We start from the raw sequence: 25508 nt of genomic DNA on the forward strand, positions 1-25508 counted from the left end.
AAATGTGACAACTGACAAAAGGTTGGAGTTCATTTGGCATCCAAATCCTGTTTATAATGTGAGCAGTAGCTAATAATAAGCTGGACTATTGCTAGCTTGAGCTTGCAACCGGCAAAAGTCGGTTACCAAGGCTACCAGCAAGGTCATGTAGCCACAGGAGCCATGTTCAAGTTTGGACTATCTGGAGGACTTTTGAGACTTCTTCCTTCCTTCCTATCACGTCTGTGGAGGTCAGTTTAAAATGACCTCACTGAGCTTCAATTTAAAAAAAAAAAAAAAACTTTTCTTCAGGTAATGCTGAACGCTATCTTGTAAATGAAAGAATTAAAGCAGTTTTTTTCCCCTCCTCTCAAGGGCTAGCTACGTTTTCATCCCTGACGGCACACACAGGGGACAGCTCCCCTCTCCTCCCCTCTCCTCTCCACGGATGCTGCCGCTGCCGCTGCCGCCGCCGCTCGCACACATCCCGGTACAGTATCATGTTGTTGCCCGTGTGTGTGGTGAGATCACATTATCTCACATCACAGGGAAATGAACAAAAATGGCTCCTCCCACTCTGCCTTTTTGCTCTTTTACACCCCTTCCCCTCCTTATCCATCCTATCCTCTCTCTTCTCCCCTCTCCTCCTCACCCTCCCCTTCCTCGGGTAGCAGCAGGTGTTATTCTCGTGTAACCTGAAGATTTAGGTGGTAATTAGCATTACCTCGTAGCCCCTTGGAGAGTCGTTTTTTGCTTGGAGGCAACAGCAGGGGGACACGAGTCGGGAGTGTTTTGTGGGCACCCGACGAGAGGAGAAATCACGCCTCAAAAACACGTGGGAGAGATTACTCAAATATTCCTCCTTTGTGCCCTCTTTACCCCCTCTCTCTTTCTCTCCCCGCTCGGTTATCTCCATCTCTGCAGCCCGGACCGCGTGTATTTTTTCTATTTTTTATTTTCGTCCACGCAGGACGTCGCTCGCTGTAGTGGAACCACAAATAACCTATATACACTTGGGTTTCATTGTAGCTACAGGCTTTGACCTTGTGTTATGTTGCCCCTCAAGTAGCTATTATTAATGCCCCCCTGACCACTGACAACACAAGGCAGTGCTGCAAAGAAGAAAAAAAAAGAAAAAATGTGCACATGATAAAGTGGCTACAACAGGTTCACAATTAATCGCTGCAGATTGGAACAATATAACAAGGCAGCGCGATGAGGCTAATGATAAGCATCCTTCTAGGAGGCAAATAACTGCACTGATATTACATAATGACAGCCCACACTTTCCACTAACTGCACCGGTCCAAACGTAAAGCCTCTGTCATCAATACACATATATAAATCTATACATTTTTGAACGCGGGGTGCTGGTGCTGGTGCGTGTGTGTGTGTGTGTGTGCGTGTGCCACAGTGCGTCCCCACCTTCTCGGTGTCACCTCAAGAAAAGAGAAGCGGCGGGTCAGAAAATGAAACACCTTGAAACTCCCTGTCAGGGTGCTCCTCCGCCAGAAACAAAAACAAAAAAAAACAGTGGTTAAAGAAAAAAAAGAAAGAAATCTTGACAGGATCTTACCTTTGCTGTTGTCCTCTTCCCTGTTCAGATACATGGCTGTGACTTCACTCCCGAGGCAAATATAGAAACGATGGCGTTGTCTCAGCGGTGTGTCGGGTACTCCTCTGTCGGCGTGTGTCGGTCAACTCCACTGGATGTGGCTCGTAGTAGTGGCTGTTTATTGTTGTGTTGCTCCTCAACAGCCTCTCCTCTCCTCCTAGTGGATAGGTAGGCTAACCAGTTTGAGACTCTCTCTCCCTCCCTCTCTCTCTCTCTCCCTCTCTCTCACACACACTCACTATCTCCCTCACTGTCCCTCTCCCTCTCCCTCTCTCTCTCTAATAACCACAGCTTCAGTGTGGCTCAGAGGACAAAATGGGAAAAAGTGACTTTTTTTTCTCTCCTCAAGTCTTCCTGTTTTGCTCTGCCGCCACGTGCAATTATAGATTTTGCCCCCTGTTCATCTGTCTTTTTTTTCTTCTTTTTTTTACAAATATTGCTTGACATGTAATGAGTGCAGTCACAGTCCGCCTTATGGCACTTAACATGGGTTAATTGGGAATCATCTCATTAGTGTTGAGAAGAAGTGCACAGATCTGTCCAAGGATGATGTTGATGTCATCCAGATCATGGCGATGCTAAGTGGCAACCAGACTTTTAAAGGGTGACTGGAGTCGTTATCTCCTCAGCCTCACGCTTGACGGGAAAGTCGGGTGATGTTTCGCAGTCCACAAAATGCTTTTTTCTGGAGCTTCACAGCAAAACAGCGGTCTCACCAACAAGTGAAGTAGATGGGGACTTGTTTTAAAACAGAGAAATGCGACCATAAAAAATGCATTCAAAGGCTCCATACAGCATCTGGAAGCCCTGAGATTCCAAATGGATTTGAAAAGATGTTGGTTAAACATGCGTTAAACCCCAAATCTTCCCCATAGCTGCGAAGTTGAATGAATTAGCACCTACTCCAAAGCTCAACCTCACGTCAAGGGTGTAAATTACGTTTTCATATGTGTAAATTGAGTCATTTTATGTGTTTATGTTTTTTTTGGGAGGGATGGGTTTTTTTTACCATTTAACATCTTCACAACATCCGCTTCAGTTGTTAAGAAGAATGCTGCAACACTGTTTTGCTGTGAAGCTCTTTTTGTGGACTACAATACTTGACTTTCCATCAGCATGAAGACAAACAAATCATGGCTTGATTTTTATTTTTGAGTGAACTTTAATGATTCTTTGATGAGGCTGAACTACACCACAATGTAGCAAAGTAGTAAACTGCAAGCAAATGTCCTGCAAATTATAACCAAAGGTGTATGATGTAGTTTTGGGGAAGAAATTTTAATTACAATTTACTGATTTTTATGCCAAAAAAAAGCTGAATAATTTACATTTGGCGGACCCTGCCACCAGACAAGAACAAGGTACCCAGAACACTGTTTGATGCTAGAAACAGTCTTCTGGGGACCTTATTTTTTTGAGTTTGTATTTTTACCTCATTGATATTATTAATATTAAAATTATAAGTTGGAACTTCTTCTCCAAAACTACATGATGGCACTATGAAGCGAACATTTCAACTGTCTTCCCTCCTAGCATTCCCCTGTGGTGTCACTGTTGGTGCCGCTGTTCGCAACAACAGCTTTAGCAACATGGTTACCACTAACAGCCTGGCTACTGTCTGCTCCTGTTTTCAGCTGTGTGGTGGCAGATGTGCTTCATTTGTTTTTTTTCAGGAAAAATCCACCCCAGTGGCAGAAAGAATGGCGTAATGAGAGAGAGGTTTACAAGGAACCAATCTAAACTTGGATTGTGTCATTTTTCTACAGCCATAACACTAACACAAGCAAACATACTAAAAATAAAAGCACTCCGCCCTTTAGATTTCTTTTCCATTTTCAAAGTGGCCCTAAGAGTTTAAAAGACAGCCACAAAACATATAGCATAAAAACGAACAATAGAATCACATCATAGCATGTAGACAGCCTGTATTGATTTATCATGACTGAGTCATTAATGCATTAATGAGCAGCAGGTAGCATTTTAATGTTGTTCCTGATCAATATAGAGCTAATTTGAGCTGCAGGATGGTTTAATCCTTAGAACTGTATCAAAGTCTGTGAGATGATCGCATGTTTCGTATGTAAAATGTAAAATTAATTGGCAGCTATTTTGATAACTGATTAGTTACTTAGATGATTTATCAAGAAAAGAAAATGACCAAAACTGACGAGCTCTCCAGCTTCTCCGATGTTTAAAGACAATGAACAAAACCATGAATCAATCAATTGATAATCCACCGATAAATCAAGAATGATTCAAATGAATAACAATAGTTTGACAAAATAAATGTTGCAAAAATATTGAAATGTCACCATAAAACATGGAAATACTAATGCAAGTGCAAGTACAAAACTGCACTTCCACACACAGTACTTGGGTAAATGTATTATGTCACTGCCCACCTCTACATTTCCTAAAGCACAATGACAAATTATTCATTAAAGTGACAACATCCTGTGCTCAGAGTGACACATTTTAATGGCTCAATTTGTAAAATGTTGTGCTTTCGTGTCAGTAAACACCGATGTAAGGAGAGGAGAGGAGAAACCCATCTGGCCCTGTCACTTCAACCATGTCCCACCTGCTGCACATCCATATCCGTATCCCTTATACAAACAGTGGTCAGATGGTCTCGTATCCGAGACTCACCGCCCTGTGCGAGTTTATCAACCACATTAGTAGGCATGGGCCAGAGATTAAGAGCTCTCAAGGAGTAATTGGGTGTGTCCTCTGCCAGTTTTCGGCGATGCGGCTGCTATGCAAATAGTCATCAAACGAGATGCAGAAATGGAGGTGTAGATCCTTTCACCACTCAGCAATCAGGCTGTCTTACATCACACATAGGCAGCTGTGTAAGTGGTGAAGGAACAATTTCCCTGTGACCTTGACTTAGTCCTGGAAAAATCCAGTCGGAAGGCAATTTAAAACAATTTCTTCAATTATTTTTCCTTCTTGTTTCCAATTTGTGATGGAACTTCTTGCTACATGAAGCGGGTAGACTGAGGCCTGGGACATTATGAAATAATTGGGATAAGCTGAGGCAGTTATTAAAAACTACAGCACAGGGCCAGCATCGACACATTCCCGCTGGTTGTGCAATTAATCTGCAATATTAAAGTGGACGCCCATCAACCAATAACCTCTGACCTGGAATCTTTACAATGCATCCACAAGGTCTGTAATGTTTTTATTGCACTTCACCGCCTTTCAGTAGCGCTCAGTGAGCCCTGAGTAATAAGTATGCAGCTTCTCCTTACAAGCCTGCCAAATAGGAAGCTAATATTCCTTTCAATCATGTGGCCCTCTGATATCAAAGATTACAATTCAATAGGATATGAGTAGAGCTGTACTGTGGATGCAAATGCTGTGAACGTTGCGATAGCGCAGCTAACAGTTTGCCTGCATTTTGTCAATAGAGCTGGGAAGGTCATTTGCTCAAAGCATCCTGCAGTGATTTCCATTTGATTATATTTTGTTTTGCGCCACGCTCCGTGCTATTTGTTCACTATTGAGAATCTTTTGCCATTTGTTAGGAGAATTCTCTGCAGACTCATTTGACCACAGCCTATTCCCAGATTTTCCCCCTCCTGCGCTCCCAGCATCATTGTGCCTGTCACTGATGCATCTGTCTCCACTGGTATCTATAAATACCCCCTTCTCTCCCCTTCAAAAACCTGATTCCCATTGATTTAGTGACCCATATACACATCAACACCATCCCCTCCCTTCCTCCGACACTCTTGCTCCTTCTCCCCGATGGTCCTTTTACTGTCTCCACTTCTTGATTTCCCCCTTTTTTTCTTTATCACTCTCTGCCTTCAAGATCAACTTAAACTATCCTTTTCCTCCACCTTCTCTCCTCCTCTTTGCTGGAAAGCATGAAAGACTAAGAATAGTTCACGGTGGGAGCTTAAGTCATGACACATGAAAGGGATTTGAATGAGCATTAGAACAGTGGCCGGTGCTCATTTCTGTATTTCAAAGTCTTGTCATTGTGGTAAACTGAGCCTTGCCCTAATCTCTCGTGTGTGTAAACACTGGAGTAGATAGTCTGATGAAAGGAATCTCTCAAGGCAGAGGCACAAAATTCAATATATGAAATGTGAGTCTGGCTGAAATACGACCTGGATACGAAGACGCAGACGTATAGTGTGTATGTGTGTGTGTGCTGTTATATCAAGGTGCTGTCTAATTATGGTGCAAAACAGCTGCCTGGAAACTAATGCTATAAACAGTGATGTTGAATACATTGCATACAACAGGGGATTAATAATGAATAAACCCCTGTCATAACATCAGTGAAACATGCTGGATACAGGAGGGGTTTATGAGCCTCAAACGTTTGGTGAGATCCACACACGCACAAAAAAAACCCCCCACATTTCCTTATTCTTATTGTGCAACTTAAAACGCACGGTGAGCCACACAGATAACTAATGAAAAAGGCACATCTGTGCACAAGCAGCATCACAGCTGCAAGGGATAGAAACTTGCATGACTGACAGTAAGATAAGCAGACACACAGAGGGAGAGGGAGTGAGATGCGAGCGCATGATCTACCGCCACACCGCCCCGGCTTAGCATACACCTGTAGTATGTTTCAGTGCTCTCACTCTTCCCACTCCCATCATTGCAGGGCTGACAGCTCTCCTGCGACCCCACACTGACACCTGGTGGCTCCACGAGGCAGCAAATCATCACAACACAACGGTCTCAGCTGTTCTGGTTTGCCCGAGGACCCACAATGTCGTCCTCTTCAAAACATGGCCCTGCTGTTTGGTTTTCACTGCTCTAGTACGGACCACAAAAAAAAGGGCAGCTTGGGTCATTTGGTACTCTGTTGGGTGACTGCTGGACCTTGAAATCTGGAAGCACATTGCTGCCGGTTAAAGGGGAAAAAAGGATGAGAGCTTAGCCTTGATAGTAAAAAAAAAACACTCCCTTGGTAGGTCATAACTATGAGATAAAAAAGCCAAAGTTGTAAAACAGAAAAGCCAAATTATTAAATTAAAAGTGTTGAAATGGCAAAATTATGAGATACAAAGTAATATTTACATGATGAAATATGGAGGTGAAAAATAGAAGATAAAACTTCAAAATTATAAGATAAAAAGTCATAACTATGAGATACAAAGTGATAAATGCAAGATAAAAAGTCATATCTATGAGATAACCGTCAAAATTATGGGAAGAAAAGTCAAAATTATGGGATAAATTTAAACTTTTTATGGTGGTAAGTTTAATGTGGGAATTTTTTTTTTCCAGTCTTTATTTTATTGTATTTTATCTCTTTATTGAATTGGCAAAAATGGGCTTCGATAGGAAGAGGGTGCAGTGACGAGCACATAAAAAAAAAAAAAATAGTCGATTTTAAGGACAGTCAGTTTATTGAACAGCAAATCTTGACAGGGAACACATTATTTTATTTTTTCCATTGCATTGTCAACAATGTGTAGGACAACTGTGTCATTCATAAACATCCTCTTTGTCACAGAGAGACTTTGTCGATAGACAGTGGTGGGTGTGTGTGGGGGGGGTCCTTGTTTTAAAGTGCTGTAATGCACAGTTCCTCTTGGAGGAAGACAACAGAGGTGGTGAAGAGAGTTCAGACCCCAGAAGGCCTCCAAGATCCCCGATTGCATCATACATCGTGTGATATTGTAAATGACAGTTGTGTTCTTGTGATTTTCCTTTTGTGTCTGTGTGTCAAGTGTGTGTCCGTGTGTGGCTTCTACTTATTGCATATCAGTGAGCTGGCTCGTGAATATTTCAGTGAATGTGTAATGCACAGATCTTTAGATTAAAATGTAATAAACTCTTCACTATAATAATAATACATCTCATTATATCTAAGTTACATTCTTATATCTGATTCCTTTAGAACATGTATAGGCGATATACACTTTGTGATGCTGATGGCTAACATAGTGGACACCATCCTCTTATCCTGTCATCTCAGCCCTATGGATCAAGTTTTACAGACATAGATAAACTCTCTCAGAAAGACTAAAAATGTTAATCTCAATCAACATCAGACCTTAATCCATGTCTGCCAAAGCAGCAAGCTGTTTAAAAAGGACTTTCTGAGTATAATCAAATCTCTTGTGCCTAATAATCCTTTGTGCTTTCTTTGATTGTATACACTCTAAGTCATACATTTGGTGTTTTTAGAGCTCCTCTGTATCAAGCTGCACCCCCAGCTGGAGAGTGGACGGCAGAGGAGTGTGATAGATAGAAGGAAAGAGGGGGAGAGAGCACGGGTCTGACAATCAAAGAGAAAAATACTACCGCAGTGTCACACTAACAACTACACATCAACTACAGCACTACACAGTCAGACACACGCACGCACACGCACATACATAACCAAAAATTCACAAAGGTCAGTGAAAATTCACAGCTGTGTAAAACAAAATGACTCTGCACAACATTTTTCAAGATTCAACCAAAAACAGACAACAAAATCTGAAGGAGGGAGGAGTAGGGGAGGGGCGGGCTCAAAAATCATAACAACAATCTCAACAACAACACAAAAATAGGCATTATGATCACAACAACAGCATACACATGAGATGAACTGGCAATCGGAATGTTGAAAAAAAAAACTACAACAGGAATTCATAAAGACGAGCTCTCACAAGGAGGCAGACAGCGTTTTTTTTTTTCGTTTTTTTTGCCGTTCTCCTGCGGCTCAGCTTTCATCTGTCAACATGGCTGGAGGTGCCAGTCGATGTCTAGCAGTTCTTATGCCCCCCCCTGACCTATGGCTTTCAGTTAAGACATCGATAACGCTGAGATATGCTAGCATGTGAGTCAGTCAGTATAGCCTTGGTCGTTAGTGCAGCGACTTCCTGAAATAAGCAGCATTCAAAAATACAGGCGTTAGATTTACAGTCTGATGTCAGCAGGTCAGTATTGGCCTTGTCCAGGGCGTGTTTCATTTTCTTTCATTTCCAGAGCAGTTTAAGTAGCGCCACAGGTCATTCACATAATGCTAACTACATCTCTATCATCATTTTATACTTCATTTGGTCCCAGTTGATAAAACTGTAGGAAACGGGACAAAAAGGCCGACCAATAGCTCAGGAGAAATGGCACCTCCAAAAACCATCCTACATCTACACTAGTGTTCCCGTTGAATACAAAAAAACTCATCAATATGCTGCATTTAAGTTCAAATGACGCTTGTTGCATTAAAAGACGTTCCTTCATTTGATATGTCCACAACATTGTAACATAAAAATCACCACAATATGGATCAACGGGGGGGGGGGGGGGGGGGCTGGAGAGGTAGGTGTGCAAATAAGCCATCATGTACAAAACAAACAATAAATCCTAAAACATAAAGTTCATATCATCTGCATATGTACAATATAGATAAGGTGGACACTTTGACACAGAGAAAACAACACAAATATATAGTGCTATACTGCCTATAGAAAGGAATATTGATAAATAGACCTCACTCCCACAAATGATAATACGTTGAAGAGTTGCACAGTGCAACAGTACAACTGACGAGCTGCTTGAACAGCGGGAGTGAGGAAGGAATGTGATTGGATTGCACACATCAAAGTCACCTTGATCTCCGGCGAGATAAACCAATGGCAGGGCTTCAGTGTTGTGATGCATAATCGAGATACGACGGGGCTGCTTTTTCTCTCGCAGCTTAAAGCAAACAAAACCTCTAAAGCAAACAAGCAGAGATGTTTGGTAAAACTCATAAAACACCGAAACCCCTTTAGTCCTCCGATAGAGACGTGTTTTTCATTAGCTCTTTGGGTCCTGCCACTGGATTCAAGTTTGGATAATGAATTCAAATCATGTAAACAATAATAATCGTGCCTGGATCTGAGGGGTATGAGCTGCTCCAGCTGAGATCTCACTGGCTCCACAATGGATGACTGTACTTGCAAGGCCGCAGCATGTGACGCCTGACAGTTTGTGAGCGTAATTACCATGTATCTACGACTAATCTGGCGCGCTATTAAAATTACTTTCAACCCATTAAGTGTTCACAGTTTATGCTTTTATCTGAATCACACGGGGCTGCACTGCTCTCTGTGGACTGAAAAGTTAAAGAGCGCCGCAGTTTTGGCCACAATCAAATCAGTGATGTCACAGCGGGAGTTCGCCATCATTCGTCAGAGGCAAAAACCCCCGCTGTGACATCACTGATTGGGGTGTGGCCACGAGGTACAACAAGTTTGACCCTTTGACGGAGGCTTAGAAGCAGTTTTTTGTGATTCTACGTGGATGTTTAACAGTGTGTACATGCTGTGCGGAAGTGCATAATGCCCAAATGTTGTCTCTTCAGTGTAGTGAGTGAAACACGAGATGTCTTTCCTTGCAAAACAGTCGAACCACTGTGGAAGCGCTAAATATCAGATGGAGCCTGATCTATTTAAAAAGCCAAGGCAATCAAAGTCTGCTCGGAGATGAATGGCTGAGTTCATTACAACCACTTATGGGAAGGGATGTGGCTTCTCAGGAAAGATCACAGGGGGTGTGCTGCCTCCAAAGCAACGCATTCCCTGGGTCTTTATCTGAAACACAGGCAGATGTTTTGCTATAATTCTACGTATTCTGTCCTTTAAGACTTCAGGGGGAATTCTATGAATTGCATTTTTAGTAAATCTCCTGGCAGATCTAATGTTCTATCTGTCAAATTTAAGTATGTGCATTTGATTTAGCTAGTTACAGTTTAAAAATCAGAATGACTTATTTAGTACACAATTATAAATCAGGTACTGTAGGGCTGGCAGAGCTGCAGCAACCAAGGGCAGTATATCTACTTTGTAATTCAACAATCATTTTGAAAAAAATGCAACAAAGTGTAATCAAAAGCAATAAAGCAATATTCCTTTTAAAACTGATATCTGTGGCTTCATTTCCAGAGAGCGAGCTGAGCATGCTGACTGGAATTTTTGTGCGCCACCACAGGCAGCTTGGCAAAACAAAGGCTCCCTCCAAAAACTATTTTCAACATTCAACACAACAAATTTAAAACAAAATGTACTGGTTGGTCACGCTTCGACCCGTCAAAAAAACTTCCTTCACAATGAGATGAATCCTCACACATTCGGTGTGAAGCATTATGGGAGGGAAAGGCAGAATAGGAGGCGCTTCTTCTTAGTTGTCTTTTTTAGGCAAGAAGCTGAGGATGAATTCACCCACGCCCAGGAAGTACACCACCTGGGCGATGCCAAAGAGAGGCGCGATGACCAAGGCTCGACAGTAGGCTCCCTTGAGGAAGGCTGATGGACCCTCATTACGCAGGATTTTCCTAGAGAGGGAAGAGAGGCTCATTAAAACATACAGCCAAGACGAGTTATGCGTCAGTAGATATGGTGTTGGCAGTCCTTTTATTTCAACTGTCAAGTACTTCTCTCAGCTGAGGGAGCACAAAGACAACATCCAACATACGACCCAATTTGTCCACTTTGACATTTCTTTTGGAGCCGTTATTTTCTAGTGTTGCAAGAATCAAAAGTATTAATCCAGCAGGGATGGAAGTAACTAGTTGCAGCTACTCAAATTACTATTATCTTATAGCAGTCATTTGTTCGGCAAATCATAATGTAGCAATGAGTACAATTTTAATTCATCTCTAAACTTTTCATCTGCATTGTTGTGGCAAATAAGGCTTTTTGAGCACGAACAGGCCAATGAAAACCCTGACATACAAACAAAAACAAACAAACTTCAGTTTGGAGAGGTGACCACAACCACTGAGCAGAACAGAGCAGGAGTTGGGGGTCTGCTATTGATAAGGCAATAGACATCAAGGGTTAAAAGGTAATTAATACTCTGAGTAGCATTTGAGAAGAATACTTTGTATTTTTGCTTTAATATTATTCTGATACCAGTGGTTTTACTTGAAACTGAGTAATATATCAGGAATGTAATTGTACTGGTACTCGAGTACAGATTTCCAGTACTTTTTCCACCACTGTGTACATGACTTAATTATAGTTTGCTACCGTCCTTGTGAATTTGGGATGTTAATGGTGAGTCATGTATAAATTAATTTATCTTACTGATGGGGTATCTTACTTACAAATACGTGCTTATTAAATATATCATCATGAAATACAAATTATTGGCATGAGAAAATGTATTTAATCTAAATATCAGTAACTTGTTATTTATAAAAAACTAAAAGACTCTCTTAGCAACCTTAATATGGGCTGTGTTTTGAATAAGAAGATTACTGGTTCTCTGTTTAAGACAATGTACTGTAGAAGAGAATTGTGTCGGCAGCTCTGGGAAAACGAGAAAAGACTACTTCAAAAACCAGAGGCAATCCAGGCACACTGAATAAGAACAAAAGCATAAAAAACCAGGAAGGAAATATTGAAAGAAGTTTATTATTGTGGCTTAATAATTTATAGGCCAGTCATTAAAAAAACGCAATATGTTTTCATCAGTGCTTTTTAATAATTTCTCACTCGTTTTTAATACTTTTTCTCATTTGGAGTGCTTCGATTGCCTCTAGTATTTGATGGGTTTGGATTTTGTTAGGTCAGCAGTTGAATCGCATTAGATTTGAGCTCTGCAATTAAAGTGAAGTCATTATTTTGTATTATTCATTCTGTCATTGAAGTAACTTGGTGTTTCCTTTATCTGTCCTTTTAACTCCAAATATAGACTAGTCTGATTTTGCATAAAACATAAATCATGTTTGGGGTAAAAAACATTTTTCTAATGGAAAGTTAAACACTTCATACATTATTAATTATTAACTGATAATAGATTAAGGCAGTTGATAAATAATTAATCAATTGTATAATTTTCCTTGTCTTTTGTTGAGGTTCTCTTTAAATAAATGTCGACTTGACGCGACTACACACACAGTCTCTCACATGCTGCAGCGGTACAGACATAATGAGGTCACCTGATACAGTCAGTCACTCCACTGTACGTGTCTTCTGTGCTTCCTCGGTTCAGCGACTGCAGTCTAGTCTTTATCACTGCAACACACAGAGAGCTCAGGTGAATATATAACATCAAACCAATGGTGCACACATCGCCCTAACAATGTCCCACTGCTCACCATCAACGGGGTTGACAGCAACAGCCGCTGTGCTCCCTGCGAGGCAGCCGGATATAAACGACACGTAGAAAGGAGCGGGCCCGTCTACGCCTCTCTTGCCCAGGTTGTTCAGGTTGGCAAACAGGGGGAAATAAATGATAGAGAAAGGAACATCCCTACAAAAAAGTAAAGTAAAAAGATGGTTGATCCCAGTGAGCCTCATTACAGTTGGCTAGTAAAACTTCCACCTAGTTGCCAGACATGTTTTACCTGAGCAGTGTGGCACCGAGGCCTTTATAGAGCCCAGCGATGCCCTTTTCCCTCAGTAATTCTCTGGTGAGCTGCATGGCTGTTGGGGACTTGGTCTCCACAGTGCCTGCTGGCACCGTCTCTGGCATCAGCTTCCTCTGAGCAGCTGCAGACGCAACATTAATCACAGCAAGAGTTTCATTAAGAGCTACTGTACAAGAATTACACAACGTTAAGATCAGGTATACAGGCAGACATTTTGAATCCATAACACTTAAAACACAGCAGAATGAAGCTGTTGTAATATTTTACATGACCACGTGAGGTCACTGTTTATCCTCTACATTCCATTCTTTGCTAAATCACCATCTGGGTTTCATTTCCTCTTACCAATTCTTCCAGCATCTTGGAGCTGGATTTTCAACATCTCCATAGGAGTTGTGACAATAACCTGCAACAAGACAAGAAATAAAAGCATCAGGTAACAATGTCAACAAATAAGCTAAATGTTCCACCGTGTGAAAGTGAATTTGAAACATGTGTTCAGTATAAATCTACTGGCATCGGTTAGCTAAATGTCAACACGTTTTCCTCTCTAATCCTCACAGTAGTAACTAGTTAACTGGATTATGGGTGAGATAGCCATGTTCTCAGCTGCAATCTTAATCCAAGGTCTGCTACACTTAATCTAATCATGCTCCTCAGGCTTGAAGCCTTTGCCCTCATTGACAACAGGCGTTTCCCTCTGACTCACTCACTCAGCGCACATGGCCAAGCATTCTTACAACGTCTTATCTGATCACTCAAATCTAGCTGTGAGTGCATCACCAACTAACGGGACCACATTTCAGCGATTAAAAATCATTCATGAAAACGGTAATCGGAGGTGGAGCTCAGACCACAGATAACAGAGAGCAATCTGCAAATGCAAAGTGCGAGCGTGTTTCCACCTCTCATTCAGACGTGGTCGTGGCTAATTCCGGCTGCAGGCAGAGACAAATGAGGCGATGGCTGAGCACGTTAGCGGTGCTAAAGGCAGCGGCTCCAGATGGAGCACAGGAGGATGCAATTAAAGTAGCACCTCACTTACTCACTCACCTGGCATGTACCTGCCCCGCAACCAGCCATCATCTCTTTGAGCAGAGTGAGCTTTCTGAAAAAAGAAGAAGAAAAGAAAGGTTGGATTAAAGCATGCAAGACACTGACGGTGTGAAAGACAGACAACTTTATTTCTAGAAAAAAGAGTTGTCACCACTTGCGTTGGTGATGCTAATCTTTGTCTTCCATATCAACATGTCAGGCACAAGGGCAGATTAATAATTCACGAGGTGAGCGGCTGGCCCAGACGAGTCAATCATTCATCAGCCTGCGTGTTTGTCACCATAGAGATAGATGCCCCAGAAACCTACGGGTTTATCTTTGCAGACAGTGCTGACGGGGGGACAATGGGCGCTTGATTTCAGCAACACCAGACGACGGCTGCTAATGTTTGACATGACATACCATTGTGTGCGTTAATTAGGGGTGCACCTGTTGTGATATTCTAGGACAATACAGATGATTAAAACAACAATTTGGCCAACAGCGGATGCCGATACCAATGTGTTGTTTTTGGTTTGTCTATTGGTGTTTTTGGTCTTTGTTCTGATTTATTGATCTTTTGTAACAGGGAAACAAAGACATCTTCATCATAAAAAAAGAACTTTTCTAAAGTCATTCAGCTCCCCTTTAAACATCCTCTGAAGAGCACAAATTTGAATGTTAACTGCAGCATTAGTAGTGAGAAATTCCTTGATAACAATCTGTCCATCTGCGTTGGTTATGTTTTTCCTTCAATGATCCATTCCTCGTCCATTAGCTAGTGTGTCGGGTTACATGTGTAAGTAAACACACCAGTGAATCAGAGTGTGAATGAGAGGAGTGTGTAAGAGTCAGAATGTCAGTGTTTAATGCCTCACCCATCCTTGGAGAAGTGATGCCTGAAGAAGTCGTTGGCAGCCAATTTGATGGCTTTCTCCGGCGTGACAAGTGTCAAGTTCACTGCCGCACCTGGGAGGAAAAGAAAGGACAAAGAGGAAGAAAAGAAAAGACAAAAAACAGACAAAGGACAGAGAATGAGTCAGTCTGTGGCAGATAGTTTACCAGATAAATCCTTGTACCAGGGAGACAGATTCCTCAATTTGATGTCTGAACTTTCACTATGAAGCTGGAAGGAAGAATTCTACCTGATGACTTTGATGCTCTCATTGTCTTTCTGAACTGCACCTCTGTTACTCTACGTTACCTTCACCTCCAACCTCAGTGATCACAGTGCTTTTTCATCATTCAAGGGATTCAAAGTCTAAACTAAACTAATGTTAACCTAGTGTTAAGTGAGCAAAAAACATGGACTAGCAGTAGTTTCCTTGATTTTCTGTACAGGACACTTCAGCACCACCAAACATCAGTATATGACATCCTGGGAATGAGACTCAACCATCAGCTATCTCTGTGGTGCATTGATGAACAGCTCAGACAAATTCTACTGATTACTTTAAAGCTTAATAGTCTTTACATTAAACCAATACGACCTGAGGTTCAGTTAGCTTTGAACAGAAATGATCGATAGAAATGTCCTTCAGCGGAATACTTTCTACTTTTATAATTTGAGTACATTTCAGAGCCTGTACAAGTTAAAAACTTACCTCGGTACATCCCAAAATACCCCTCCGACCGGATGGTCTTAATAAGGCAATCTGACCTGAAACACAAATACAAAAGGTGGTGTGTTAGTCTGAGAATCTGATGACGACCTGAGTGATACTACAGGAAGTAAGTCCTGACAATGAGATGTTAAATCCAGAAATCTCTTACATGCTGGTGTAAAGGCGAGATCCATTTTGCTGGTTTTGCAAGCGAGTCTTGGCCAGGTCAATGGGAAACACACAGGTCACTCCAATCAGGCCAGCGATCCCCCCATTGATCAATTTGGCAGGCAAACTGGATGAAGGTGACCACCACAGAGGAAGACACAAGAAATATGAAATATGACAGGTGGATAGATGAAACAAAGGCAACAGTGCTGCTGTTTGTAGTCACACTACATTCAGCCTTACCTGATCTGCTTGTCAGCCATTTATATCAAGCCCTGGCTGGTCAAAGTGTCAATCTGTGTGTTAGCTAGACACTCGGTAGGTCGTCCTTGTCTTTTGCTGTGTGGTTACAGTAGTGTGTTGCTGTCCAAGTGTGGATTATGTAGTTTGATAATGCTTTGTCCACTTGTCTCCTTTCAGTTATTGTTAGTTGAATTTAGGGGATATCTGTAATGAAACAGGAAAGGATCTGATTAGATTAAACACTCTCTCCTAACAGAAACAGTCCAACAAAACAGAGGATCAGTACATTTCAATAGTTCATTAATACACTTGCTTTTACATCAGAGCTGCAGAAACTGCAAAAACTAGTTCTACCCCCCAAAATCTAGATCAGCAATTGTTTTTTTCATCAGTTATTAATTGCTCTACAGATGTCTATCACAGCTTCCTGAGGCCCAAGGTGCTGTGGTTAAATCGCTTGTCTCGTTAAATTATGTTCAGTTCATTCAGCAGACACTTCTGTCCAAAGGAATAAGAACTAAAGTCATCAAATTTGGACATGCAGCCCTCCTTTAGAAACAGCTAAAAGCGCTGCAGAGAGCTGCATCTTAAGTGAGGTGTCAGATGGAGGTGCTACCGTGAGGTGTTGATGTGCAATCTGATTCTCAAACCACAGCAGAAGCTGCTGTACTGACTGCAGTGATTAGTTCTACCGCCGTGTAACCCACAAATTATCAAGCAAAGATACTGGTATTGAAAGGAGAGATGCAGTTCTGGTAATCTGATTTTACCAGACTTATTTAATGATAAAAAAAGTAGCCGTGGAGCAGAAGATTGAGGAGGTTGCCGTACAGCTTTACTTAAAAAGTCTCCAGAGTGTATGAATCCTAAAACCTTGGCTTAGTGTTTCAGTGTAGATTTTTTTTGCAGAACAAGTGTGCAAGTCTCCACAGTGATGGTCAGGGGCTGTATGGCATTAAGAAGAACTTCCTGACGTTTTGGGAATACGTTTTAATCAGAGGAGAAAGATCTTCATTGCTACTGCCCTCAGCTACAGATGGGCTGGCAAGTCAGCAACAGCTAGTCTTGGCATGGCATCACTTGCTAACAACACACTGACAAAATCCTCACATGATAGTTGGGCAACTGAAGCTGAGCTCAGTTAAAATAAGCGACTCATGATATACCACAGATAAATGTGAGAGCCTCAACACAGCAAAGAAAAAACCTTTTCAAAAGGTCAGAAATTTAATCCAACCAGCACTCAAAGGCCAAATATTCAGAAGAAAAGCAGCAAATCCTCAAAACTGAGAAGCTAGAGTGAAGTAATGAAGGAGTTGCTTTTACTCAAAAACGTTCACCTTTCACTCCCTAAATAAGGACAGTGACACAGGATACATTTCCATATTTGACTATGACGCAGCATAATTTGGCAATATTTCTAACAGCTCCTTGAAAATAGAGCTTTACCAATCACTGTAGAGGGATTATGTTCTGCAAACAGATCCACAACCAGCTGCAACAACTGTGGGTCATGCGTGTCCTTGAAACGCTCATGTTTTATGCATAAGCTCCTTCACTGTGACGCCAGAGTCATACAGGAGATCTTCTGCATGCCATAACACTCGTCTTTCAGCAAACAGATGTGATACATCGAACGTGGCCAAGATGCTCCCTATTTTTGGTACAGTTTGCCCTCATTGTGAAAAGATGCTGCTTCCCATTTCCCCTTTCATTCTCTCCACCCCCTCCATCCACCAATCACAGCCCGCCTTTGCGCCTGCAACCCGCCTCCTCCTCTCTCCTCCTCACCAACTCCCCTCCCCCCTCAGTCACGAGTCACGACTCTCAAACACAGCTTTTCCGTCTCACATCTGTGCTGACTTGTGGCTTTTCTTTTATGAAATGCAACTGCGTGCACACGAATGCATCGCTAATTCCTCAGATTCCTTTTCAGAGGGACTGTGCAGCCTCCATGGATGTTTAGGTTTCTGATGATAACTGTATCCCTGGCATGAATGCGTCTGTGGTCTGGTTTGTTTGGTTTGGATGGGGACTTGAGGCCCTCGCTGGCTGCTCCAGAGGTGGAAGAGGGAGGAGGAGAGGGGGAGTCAGACCAGGTCAGCGAGCCGCCTCTCTGGTCTCCGTTGGTTGGGTGTTCTCCTCTCACCTCCCTGGAGCTTCACACAGCCCTCCTCTGTCGCTTTTATCCCTCTAACTGTTTATCGACCTCAACGTTTTCTCACCCAGCAGCCCACCATCTCACGTGCTACTTTTGTTTCCCTATTTCCTGTCACTGACTTCCTTATAAACATGCTGTTAACGCCACAGTCAGCACAATGATTTCCCTTCATTTTCACAGGAGACTATATGCTCCGTTGGTAAAAAAATAAATAAATAAATGTATGTCTGTTAAAGGGCACTGCAGTCCTACATGAGTCACCCATCAAGCTGGCATCTCCCTCACTTTTTTTACCGTGCTTGCGGCGTTGCTCGTCCACTTCACTTCATCCACAGCATATAACTGAGTCTGCAGCAGGACATTTATTTGACCCACAGTCACAGCCTGGCTGTACTGTCTTGTCAGGACAATTGGGAGTCTGTACGGAAACAACTGGCCTCAGTGTGCAGAGTCTGCAGCACAGTCTCATCTCTCATCAGCAAAGTCTCAGAGGAATTCCTTTTATTCCAACAGCACAAGAAAAGAATAACAAACTCTCAGGAAACTGCAGGGGATCCGGTATGTTATTCTCTCCAGACTTAAATATAGTTGAGTATAGTTGTTGATACACGTCAAATATAGACATTTTCATCAAAGCATGCAGCCGCTCTAAATAGATTCCTGACAATTTGACTTATTAGAGTCACTGCTCTCTCTATAAACTTAATTTACGCAGATTGAAAAGAATGTAGTCAGGTATAGTTGTATCCGTCCTTTCAACGGCATGATGCCAGTTTTTGCCAGTTTCACACTGGAATGACAGCACGCACGGACATGTACAAGCTGCAGTCACTTCTTTTATCCATTTTTTCATCTCTGTTCATAGACAGAATAGACAGGCTAAGTCCCACCCATTCCAGTGTCCCCCATGGGATGTAATTTTGGAAACAATCTTTTAAATAGAAAAGCATTCACAACGTTCTATCCTGAATTCATATCTTGAGTTACTCCGTGAATCCAACCCTTAGCCCTGACTTAACCATTAAAGAGAGGTAACTTCTGACAAGACCCAATAAAGTAGTCAATAAAACACCTTGTAAAGTGTCTGAAAACTTCTTAATCAAACTATCCAACCTCAACTGACTTCTAACATCTCTCTCCTACATTCACACAGAGGTCATATTTTGACTTTGTCCCACTGAAGCAGATAAGCACTGATGAGTAAACAATAGACAGGGTGATTGTGCAACTTCGGCTGCCGTGCAGAACTTTTAACATAACTCAACCCCCGAAAACAACTATATGACACACTTGATTAAAGAGCTGCTTCAGAGTCCGGGCACCGACAGATAACAGCTGTTTTTGACCCTTGTTCATCATATCAACTTGAGCAATGAGGCAATAAACACTGTTTCACTGACAAGGACACTTCCGTTAAACATTGTCAGTGACACAGCAGGAGATCTTTTTCTGCACGATGTCATGATATTCAATTAACTTTTCCTATAAACTTATATCAACATGTAACAAAGACAATGATCATAAATACAATACTTGATTACTTGAATTGATGATGATTATTACACAATAAAACACAACAATAATCATTTCATAATAGGTTGGTTATTATGTAATTGAAGTGTCATATAGTTGAGGTAGTATGTAGAAGAATACGATGAGTAAAATGATCACTTGCTCATAAATCTCTCTGGAAGCAATTCCAACTTAGCATAAATCGTTTCCTGTGCATTTTTAGCCAATTTAGATTTAAGACTTATACTGAAATGATAGCTGGTGACAAATGGCATGGTAAAGGCAACATATTAAGAAACCTTCCCCCACTTCTTTTGATAGATTTTCGACCATTTTTTAACCATTTTAAGCACATTTAAATAAAATAAGAAACAGGGAAGATGAGAATCTTGTCTGTCCAAAAATCCACAACATACATGGAGCCAGTGGCTCAGACTAATCTGCTCTGTCTCAATCGCAAGAGACTCACAAAAGGATAAATATATAACACTGCAGCTACTGACAATCTGGGGACAAATCCAAGCCAGATCATTTCCTAGGCAAAACTCCATGCAAATGCCTTTCATTCAAAACAACCAGAGAGAAAAATGTACCTTATCCATGACAGCTCCTGGACTACCTCCCTGTCCTCGAGTGCCAAACTGAGTAAAGGTCTTGCTGACTAAACGGCCGTGACTTTGGTGATTGACAGGAGGAAGTGACGGGCTGTGTTGGTCAGCAGTCCGCTCACGTGACTTTGGCTTTGTCGAAAAGACAGCAAAGTACGGAAAAATAGCACGGCCCCTTCCTCATTAGCTTAGAGCAGGCTGTTGTTATCAGTCCATCTGTCTCACATGAACTGGTTTGATTAACTCGCTGTGAGCTCTAAGCCACCAACGGAGAAACTGCACCAAGGAGTGTGTTCCTGCAATCCCCCATCAGATGTCAAGTACTTTTCTGAGCTGCAAGAGCACAAAGGCCACATCAAGTATACAACCCCAATCTGTCCACTTTTACTTCCGTCTGGAGCCATTTTTTTTGTATTCATCAAAAAGTATTAATTTGTTGGCAGGTCTTTAGTCTACTGTAAAGCTCCTCTGAGCTGCTATTACATGACTTACTTCAAGCTTGATATATCCTTGTACTTCAGGGCTGATTGATTAAAAATGTAAGAACCAACAATCAGAGATGGCCATAAATTGACTAAAATACAAAATACTGGTATGAGAAAACATTATCTATTCATATTTCATAATATATATTTGTGTACATTTAATCAAAGTACAAGTACAGCTGAAGCGACATACTGTTGATGATTATCATACTGTGTACATTTGCTTGTATAAGATATTAAATTCTACCATATAAGCATTCATTAAAATAATAATATTTCAAATGTATATCAAGTTTTATGTCTGTCATGATATAATATTTTATGAAACTATAATAAAGCATTTGTTCAACCAAGAAACACATCTGTTTCTGATTCAGTTAAGTGTCGTAAACTGAAATTAATAATTATAATGGGGCCCGCAGGCCAAAGATGGCAAGTATAGGATTACAATATCATTGGGGGTTTTTTTCTTATGTGAGGTAAAATGCTCTTTTAATAAGTAGGATCCCTTGATATTAACTATTTTTCATAGTAAACATGGTAGGATGAGTGACACAGAAGTGTGCAGGAATTCAGACAATTTAGGGATTCGTAGTGCCATTTTGTATCTTAATATAACAGTTCAATATGTGTTGGCTTTTTGGCTCTTGATTCACCCTTAGGTTTCAGTTGTGACCCTCGTAGGGAAAAAGGTTGGGCACCCCATTTTATCCAAACAATATTATAACATTTACCCTTTTAGTGGCCTCAATATGGGTTGGATTTTGTTGGGCCAGTTGTTGAAAAGCGACGGACGGGAGCTTCAATTAAAATTGAGTCATTATTTTGAATTATTTAATTTATTGTCCAAGTAACTTGGTGTTTACTTTATCTGTTCTTTGATCTTCCAATGTAGCCTACTCTAACATAGATCACGTTAGTGTTTAAAACACTCTGCTAATGGAAAAAAAGTCCAACATATTCCAAATATTATTAATGATTAATACATAATCGATTGTTAAGGCAGTCGACTATCACTTAAGGAAATTGCTTTAAATTTGCCTCTCTGCTGTGAATGTTTGTTGTATCGATTATTTCTAAAAGGACCAGGTTCAAAATAGTTCTCAGCATTGACAGATGTCTTTCAACAGTTCTTCACTGTAAATCTGACAGCTACTGTGATGCTGTTATCATGCTTTTTTCAGATACTGGTTTATAGGATGCAGTCTATTTTTGGACATCTACAGCACTGCGGAAACAAGGGATGAAATTTGTGGTGTCACAGATAAATCTGATTACTATTCCCTCTTCCTTCCAGCATCAGGATTATAAACCTAATACCTACTTATGAAAGCTCTCTGGCAATCTCCATTTACAACCAGTGGAGTGGGTGTTATGATCCAGGCACAGCGGATGCATTTCCACTACAGGTCCTCTATAGCTGAGTTTCATGTTGCAGCTATTAAACCTGCACAGTGACGCATTGTTGTATTCACCTGCTGCGGATCAGAAATGAGAGTTCAATGTTCAGGCAGCCAAAATGCCCATCCATGCAGAGAGGTGGTGTTGTGTTTAGTCCCTCCTGGCACCACAGGTATCCCTGGTGGCCCAGTTTCTAAAGTCACCTGGGGCTTCTCTCATGTATCGTGTCTGTTTTGCCTCCCTCTCAGCTTTCCTACTTCCTTGATAGGCAAATAATAATGCCACTGTGTGCTGACTTTCCTTAGACAGAATGCCAGCATTGAAGCATCTGGTTACGGATTACAGTAAGGCCGTGAATGGCCTAAAGGACTCTCTCATACAACAGCACAGTATCTTCCCACCAGCATTTCCATTCGGTGCACACATACAGTACCAGTGACATTTAGCTGTCCTTGGCTTTGGGATGTTAGCTCTCTTTTAGGTATGGCTATATGTGTGTAGCCCTGCATGCAGATTACATTAATATTTAACGCAGTGTTGTTCTATTGAATGAAAGCCAAAAAGGTACAACAGTTCCACTGGAAAGCATAGGATGTCAACCTACACGCAGGAATGACTCACCTCATCAATTATTTCAAGGCGACCGCTTGGCCTCAACATAACTGATCCAACCCACTGGTCACGATGAAAGAAAGTAACTTCTTTTAAAAGCATGCATTGCAGCAAGTTTTGCACATCCTCCTGAGATCTTGCTCAGCAGTAATGTTCTCTTATGTGTGCATTTTGAGAGTCTGAGCAGAGATGTGAGGTCACATAGAAAAGCAAGGTGCTCCAAGGATAAGTTAAATCATTATCTATTCCCTTTCATGCTGATGGAAAGTCAGGTGAAGTGTAGTCCCAAATTTGTAGTCCACAACACATTTCTGGAGCTTCACAGCAAAACAGCAATGCAGCATTCTCAGACTTTAGATAACTGACTAGGGTTGCAGCAACAAACCGTTTATAAGGTATACCATGCTACGAAAAGTGATGGTTTTGATACCTTGTACTTATATTTGTTTAACTACAGTATCAAATCTATCATATTAGTGTGTTACTCATCAGTATTAAAAAATATATATATTTGAAGTTTATATCAAGTTTCGTGTCTATCAGGGGATAATATTTTAGGAAGTTAAATGTTTATTTGGTTTGTTCAACCAAAAAAACATTCTGTTTTGATCCCTTTAAGGGTCATTGTAACTGATCATAACACTAGTAATTGTGTATTACCACAAAACCTGACACTGTGAAAGGTTTTTTTTTTTTTTTGACAGCTATCGTACAGTGATCTTGTTCTGTTGCAACCCTACAGGGGACTTATTTTAAAATGTAAAATAAATCAATCAATAAAGGTGGTGTAATCCAAGTCTTTGGCAACCGGGAGTTTCCAGATTGATTTGAAAAGATATACACCCTTAACGAGCTTGAGTCCGTGTAGCTTTAAAAAGGGCATACATAAAATATTTTTAAATCAATGGGGGTTCTCGGGGTTTCCTCACCTGACCTTCCATCAGCATGAGGCTCAGCAGGTAATGACTAAATTATTGTTTTTGGGCGAACTTATCCTTTAAAGCAACATTGCCTTTTTATGAACTCCCAAAAATGCACCTCAAGCAATGAGTAGCTAATGACTACATTTTTATTATTTGGTAAATGTATACTTCAAAATGGAAAAGGCCTCCAACAAGACACTCAGTAGTAAAAAGTAATTACTCACTACTCAAAGTTAGCGATATTGTGATATTTTAGTGTTTCACTTCATTGTTCATTCTGTGACCGAATCTGAATTTTTAGTCCCAAAAATCTGACACATTTAATTTGACTTTTATTACATAACCATGTACATGCATACATGCACCCATATCCCAACTATTTTTGAGTAATGTATGTCATTAAAAAGGGTGATTATGAGCACTACTTAGTACTACTTACGTTATTTGTCGTTTTTGTTGTGTTCTTTTTGTTTTTATTCTCTATCCTGTGGTTTTGCTGCTGCACCAAACAGAGTGGCACTCTTAATTTAGTTGTATGCTGAGTTTAAATTACAATAAAGGCATTCTGATTCTACTAATACTTATAATGTAATATGCCTGTTTCAATCTGAGTACTTCTCCCACCACTGGTAATTATACAGAGGTATCTACTGAAGCGGTTTACAACACAAGCACTTAATACTTAAAACTTGACATCAAACTTGAGTTTAGTAGTATGTGACAGTTAATTTGACTTTCATGGCAGCTCCATGCACATGCATATATGCCCCCATATCCCAATATCCCTAACTCATTTTGAGCAGTGTATTTCACTCCGTCTTTTCATCCTGTACTAATGAGTGACAGTATGTTACCGTTTAGCCAGAGTCTGCATGACTCTCCTCTACCAATGAGAGAGGAGGTGGGTACAGTTTAGGTGGGTTTGCCCTCCACTATCAACATCCCAGCCCACATGATAATCACACCGTCACTGCTGAGCGGAAGCCGGCCGAGGGCGGCCGCAGCGGCCCCCCTTCAGGTCCGAGAGAATTTCGGTGACTGGTCCGGTCACTCTGCGGTAACATCCATAACCAAGCGGGCTAACGCGTCCATATAAAAACATGAGCCGTGACATAACACGTTCAGCTCTAATATCTCCATGACTGACTGTTAGACCTCTTTCCAACGGCTGGTCGGTTTTATGGGAAAAATATGAGATATTAACCGGCGAATAACGGCCCCCGGTATCACCGTTATTCGTGATCCACAACATTAACGCCGACACTGTACTAGCTTGAAATGCAATCGGCCTGCCGTGAACGTTAACGTTACATCTCTGAACCCGACATATGTTAAAATATAAGGTTTGCCACATAACGGAAAAATGATTCACAGCCTCTCACATCGAAGCGACAACCTCACAGACACGGAACAACCATAACCCAGAATGAAATCAAGCTAGCTCTGCACGTTATCTCTGTTCGTTGGATAGAAATGTATCTTAACGTGTCGTCCACACGTTATTCCCTCAGGTGAGTTTTTTTTTTTTTTTTTTTTTTTACGGCTGTGAGCCAATACACACATTTTGTGACTTAAGACACCAACAAGAGTGTGAACTGTCCGCATCTACATACCACATAGAGTCGTGTCCGTTATCTGTCCTGGTGTGGCTGAGGTGGGAAAATCAAAGCCTGTTGTCACTCTGTATCTTTGGCTGACACACCGACGATAGCTAACCTACCGGCGTTACTAGCATTTGAGTCCAGCGGAGGAGGGAGGTAAGAGGAGGTGGGAGTAAAAGCAGGCAGGCAGGCAGGGAGAGAGGGAGGGAGGGGGAGCAGCCTGGCTGGCGAT

The 25508-nt window shown here is 41.3% G+C and overlaps 2 protein-coding genes and 1 long non-coding RNA gene across 6 annotated transcripts in view; 1 reads left to right on the forward strand and 2 right to left on the reverse strand.

The window, feature by feature from the left end:
- Window positions 1-1856, reverse strand: part of syt7a (synaptotagmin VIIa) — an 89104-nt gene extending 87248 nt beyond the window's left edge. For all 3 annotated transcript variants that reach the window (XM_030425411.1, XM_030425410.1, XM_030425409.1), the window contains exon 1: window positions 1556-1856. In XM_030425411.1, coding sequence (XP_030281271.1) covers window positions 1556-1589 — 34 coding nt within the window. In that variant the 5' untranslated portion in view covers window positions 1590-1856. The remainder of the gene's footprint in view (window positions 1-1555) is intronic.
- LOC115586401 (uncharacterized) lies at window positions 1-8182 on the forward strand. Its single transcript, XR_003984879.1, has 3 exons — window positions 1-230; window positions 355-469; window positions 6231-8182. It is a non-coding gene; the product is annotated as an uncharacterized LOC115586401 (long non-coding RNA).
- Window positions 6963-25508, reverse strand: slc25a22a (solute carrier family 25 member 22a). 2 transcript variants are annotated; one of them, XM_030425412.1, is made up of 11 exons: window positions 25289-25508; window positions 15974-16177; window positions 15732-15857; window positions 15563-15618; window positions 14837-14927; window positions 13977-14031; window positions 13269-13329; window positions 12900-13044; window positions 12651-12805; window positions 12492-12567; window positions 6963-10880 (listed from the first exon to the last, which is right to left on the reverse strand). In XM_030425412.1, the coding sequence occupies exons 2-11, from the start codon at window positions 15991-15993 to the stop codon at window positions 10727-10729; spliced, it is 939 nt and encodes a 312-aa protein (XP_030281272.1). In that variant the 5' UTR covers window positions 15994-16177; window positions 25289-25508; the 3' UTR covers window positions 6963-10726. The 2 variants fall into 2 exon arrangements, with proteins under 2 accessions (XP_030281272.1, XP_030281273.1); XM_030425413.1 differs by lacking the exon at window positions 25289-25508 and adding an exon at window positions 20240-20363 and having other exon boundaries at window positions 10727-10880.

The sequence above is a fragment of the Sparus aurata genome, chromosome 8, assembly GCF_900880675.1.
Source record: "Sparus aurata chromosome 8, fSpaAur1.1, whole genome shotgun sequence".
NCBI lineage: Eukaryota > Metazoa > Chordata > Actinopteri > Spariformes > Sparidae > Sparus > Sparus aurata.

What these genes read in the sequence shown, in the direction of transcription:
- slc25a22a (XM_030425412.1), bottom strand. Translation starts at nt 15,993, where the DNA reads ATGGCTGACAAGCAGATCAG. An exon ending in CATCACTTCTCCAAGGATGG is followed by an intron (nt 14,032 to 14,836) that starts GTGAGGCATTAA and finishes TTCTTTTTTCAG; the next exon opens with AAAGCTCACTCTGCTCAAAG. An exon ending in CCAAGATGCTGGAAGAATTG is followed by an intron (nt 13,045 to 13,268) that starts GTAAGAGGAAAT and finishes TTGCGTCTGCAG; the next exon opens with CTGCTCAGAGGAAGCTGATG.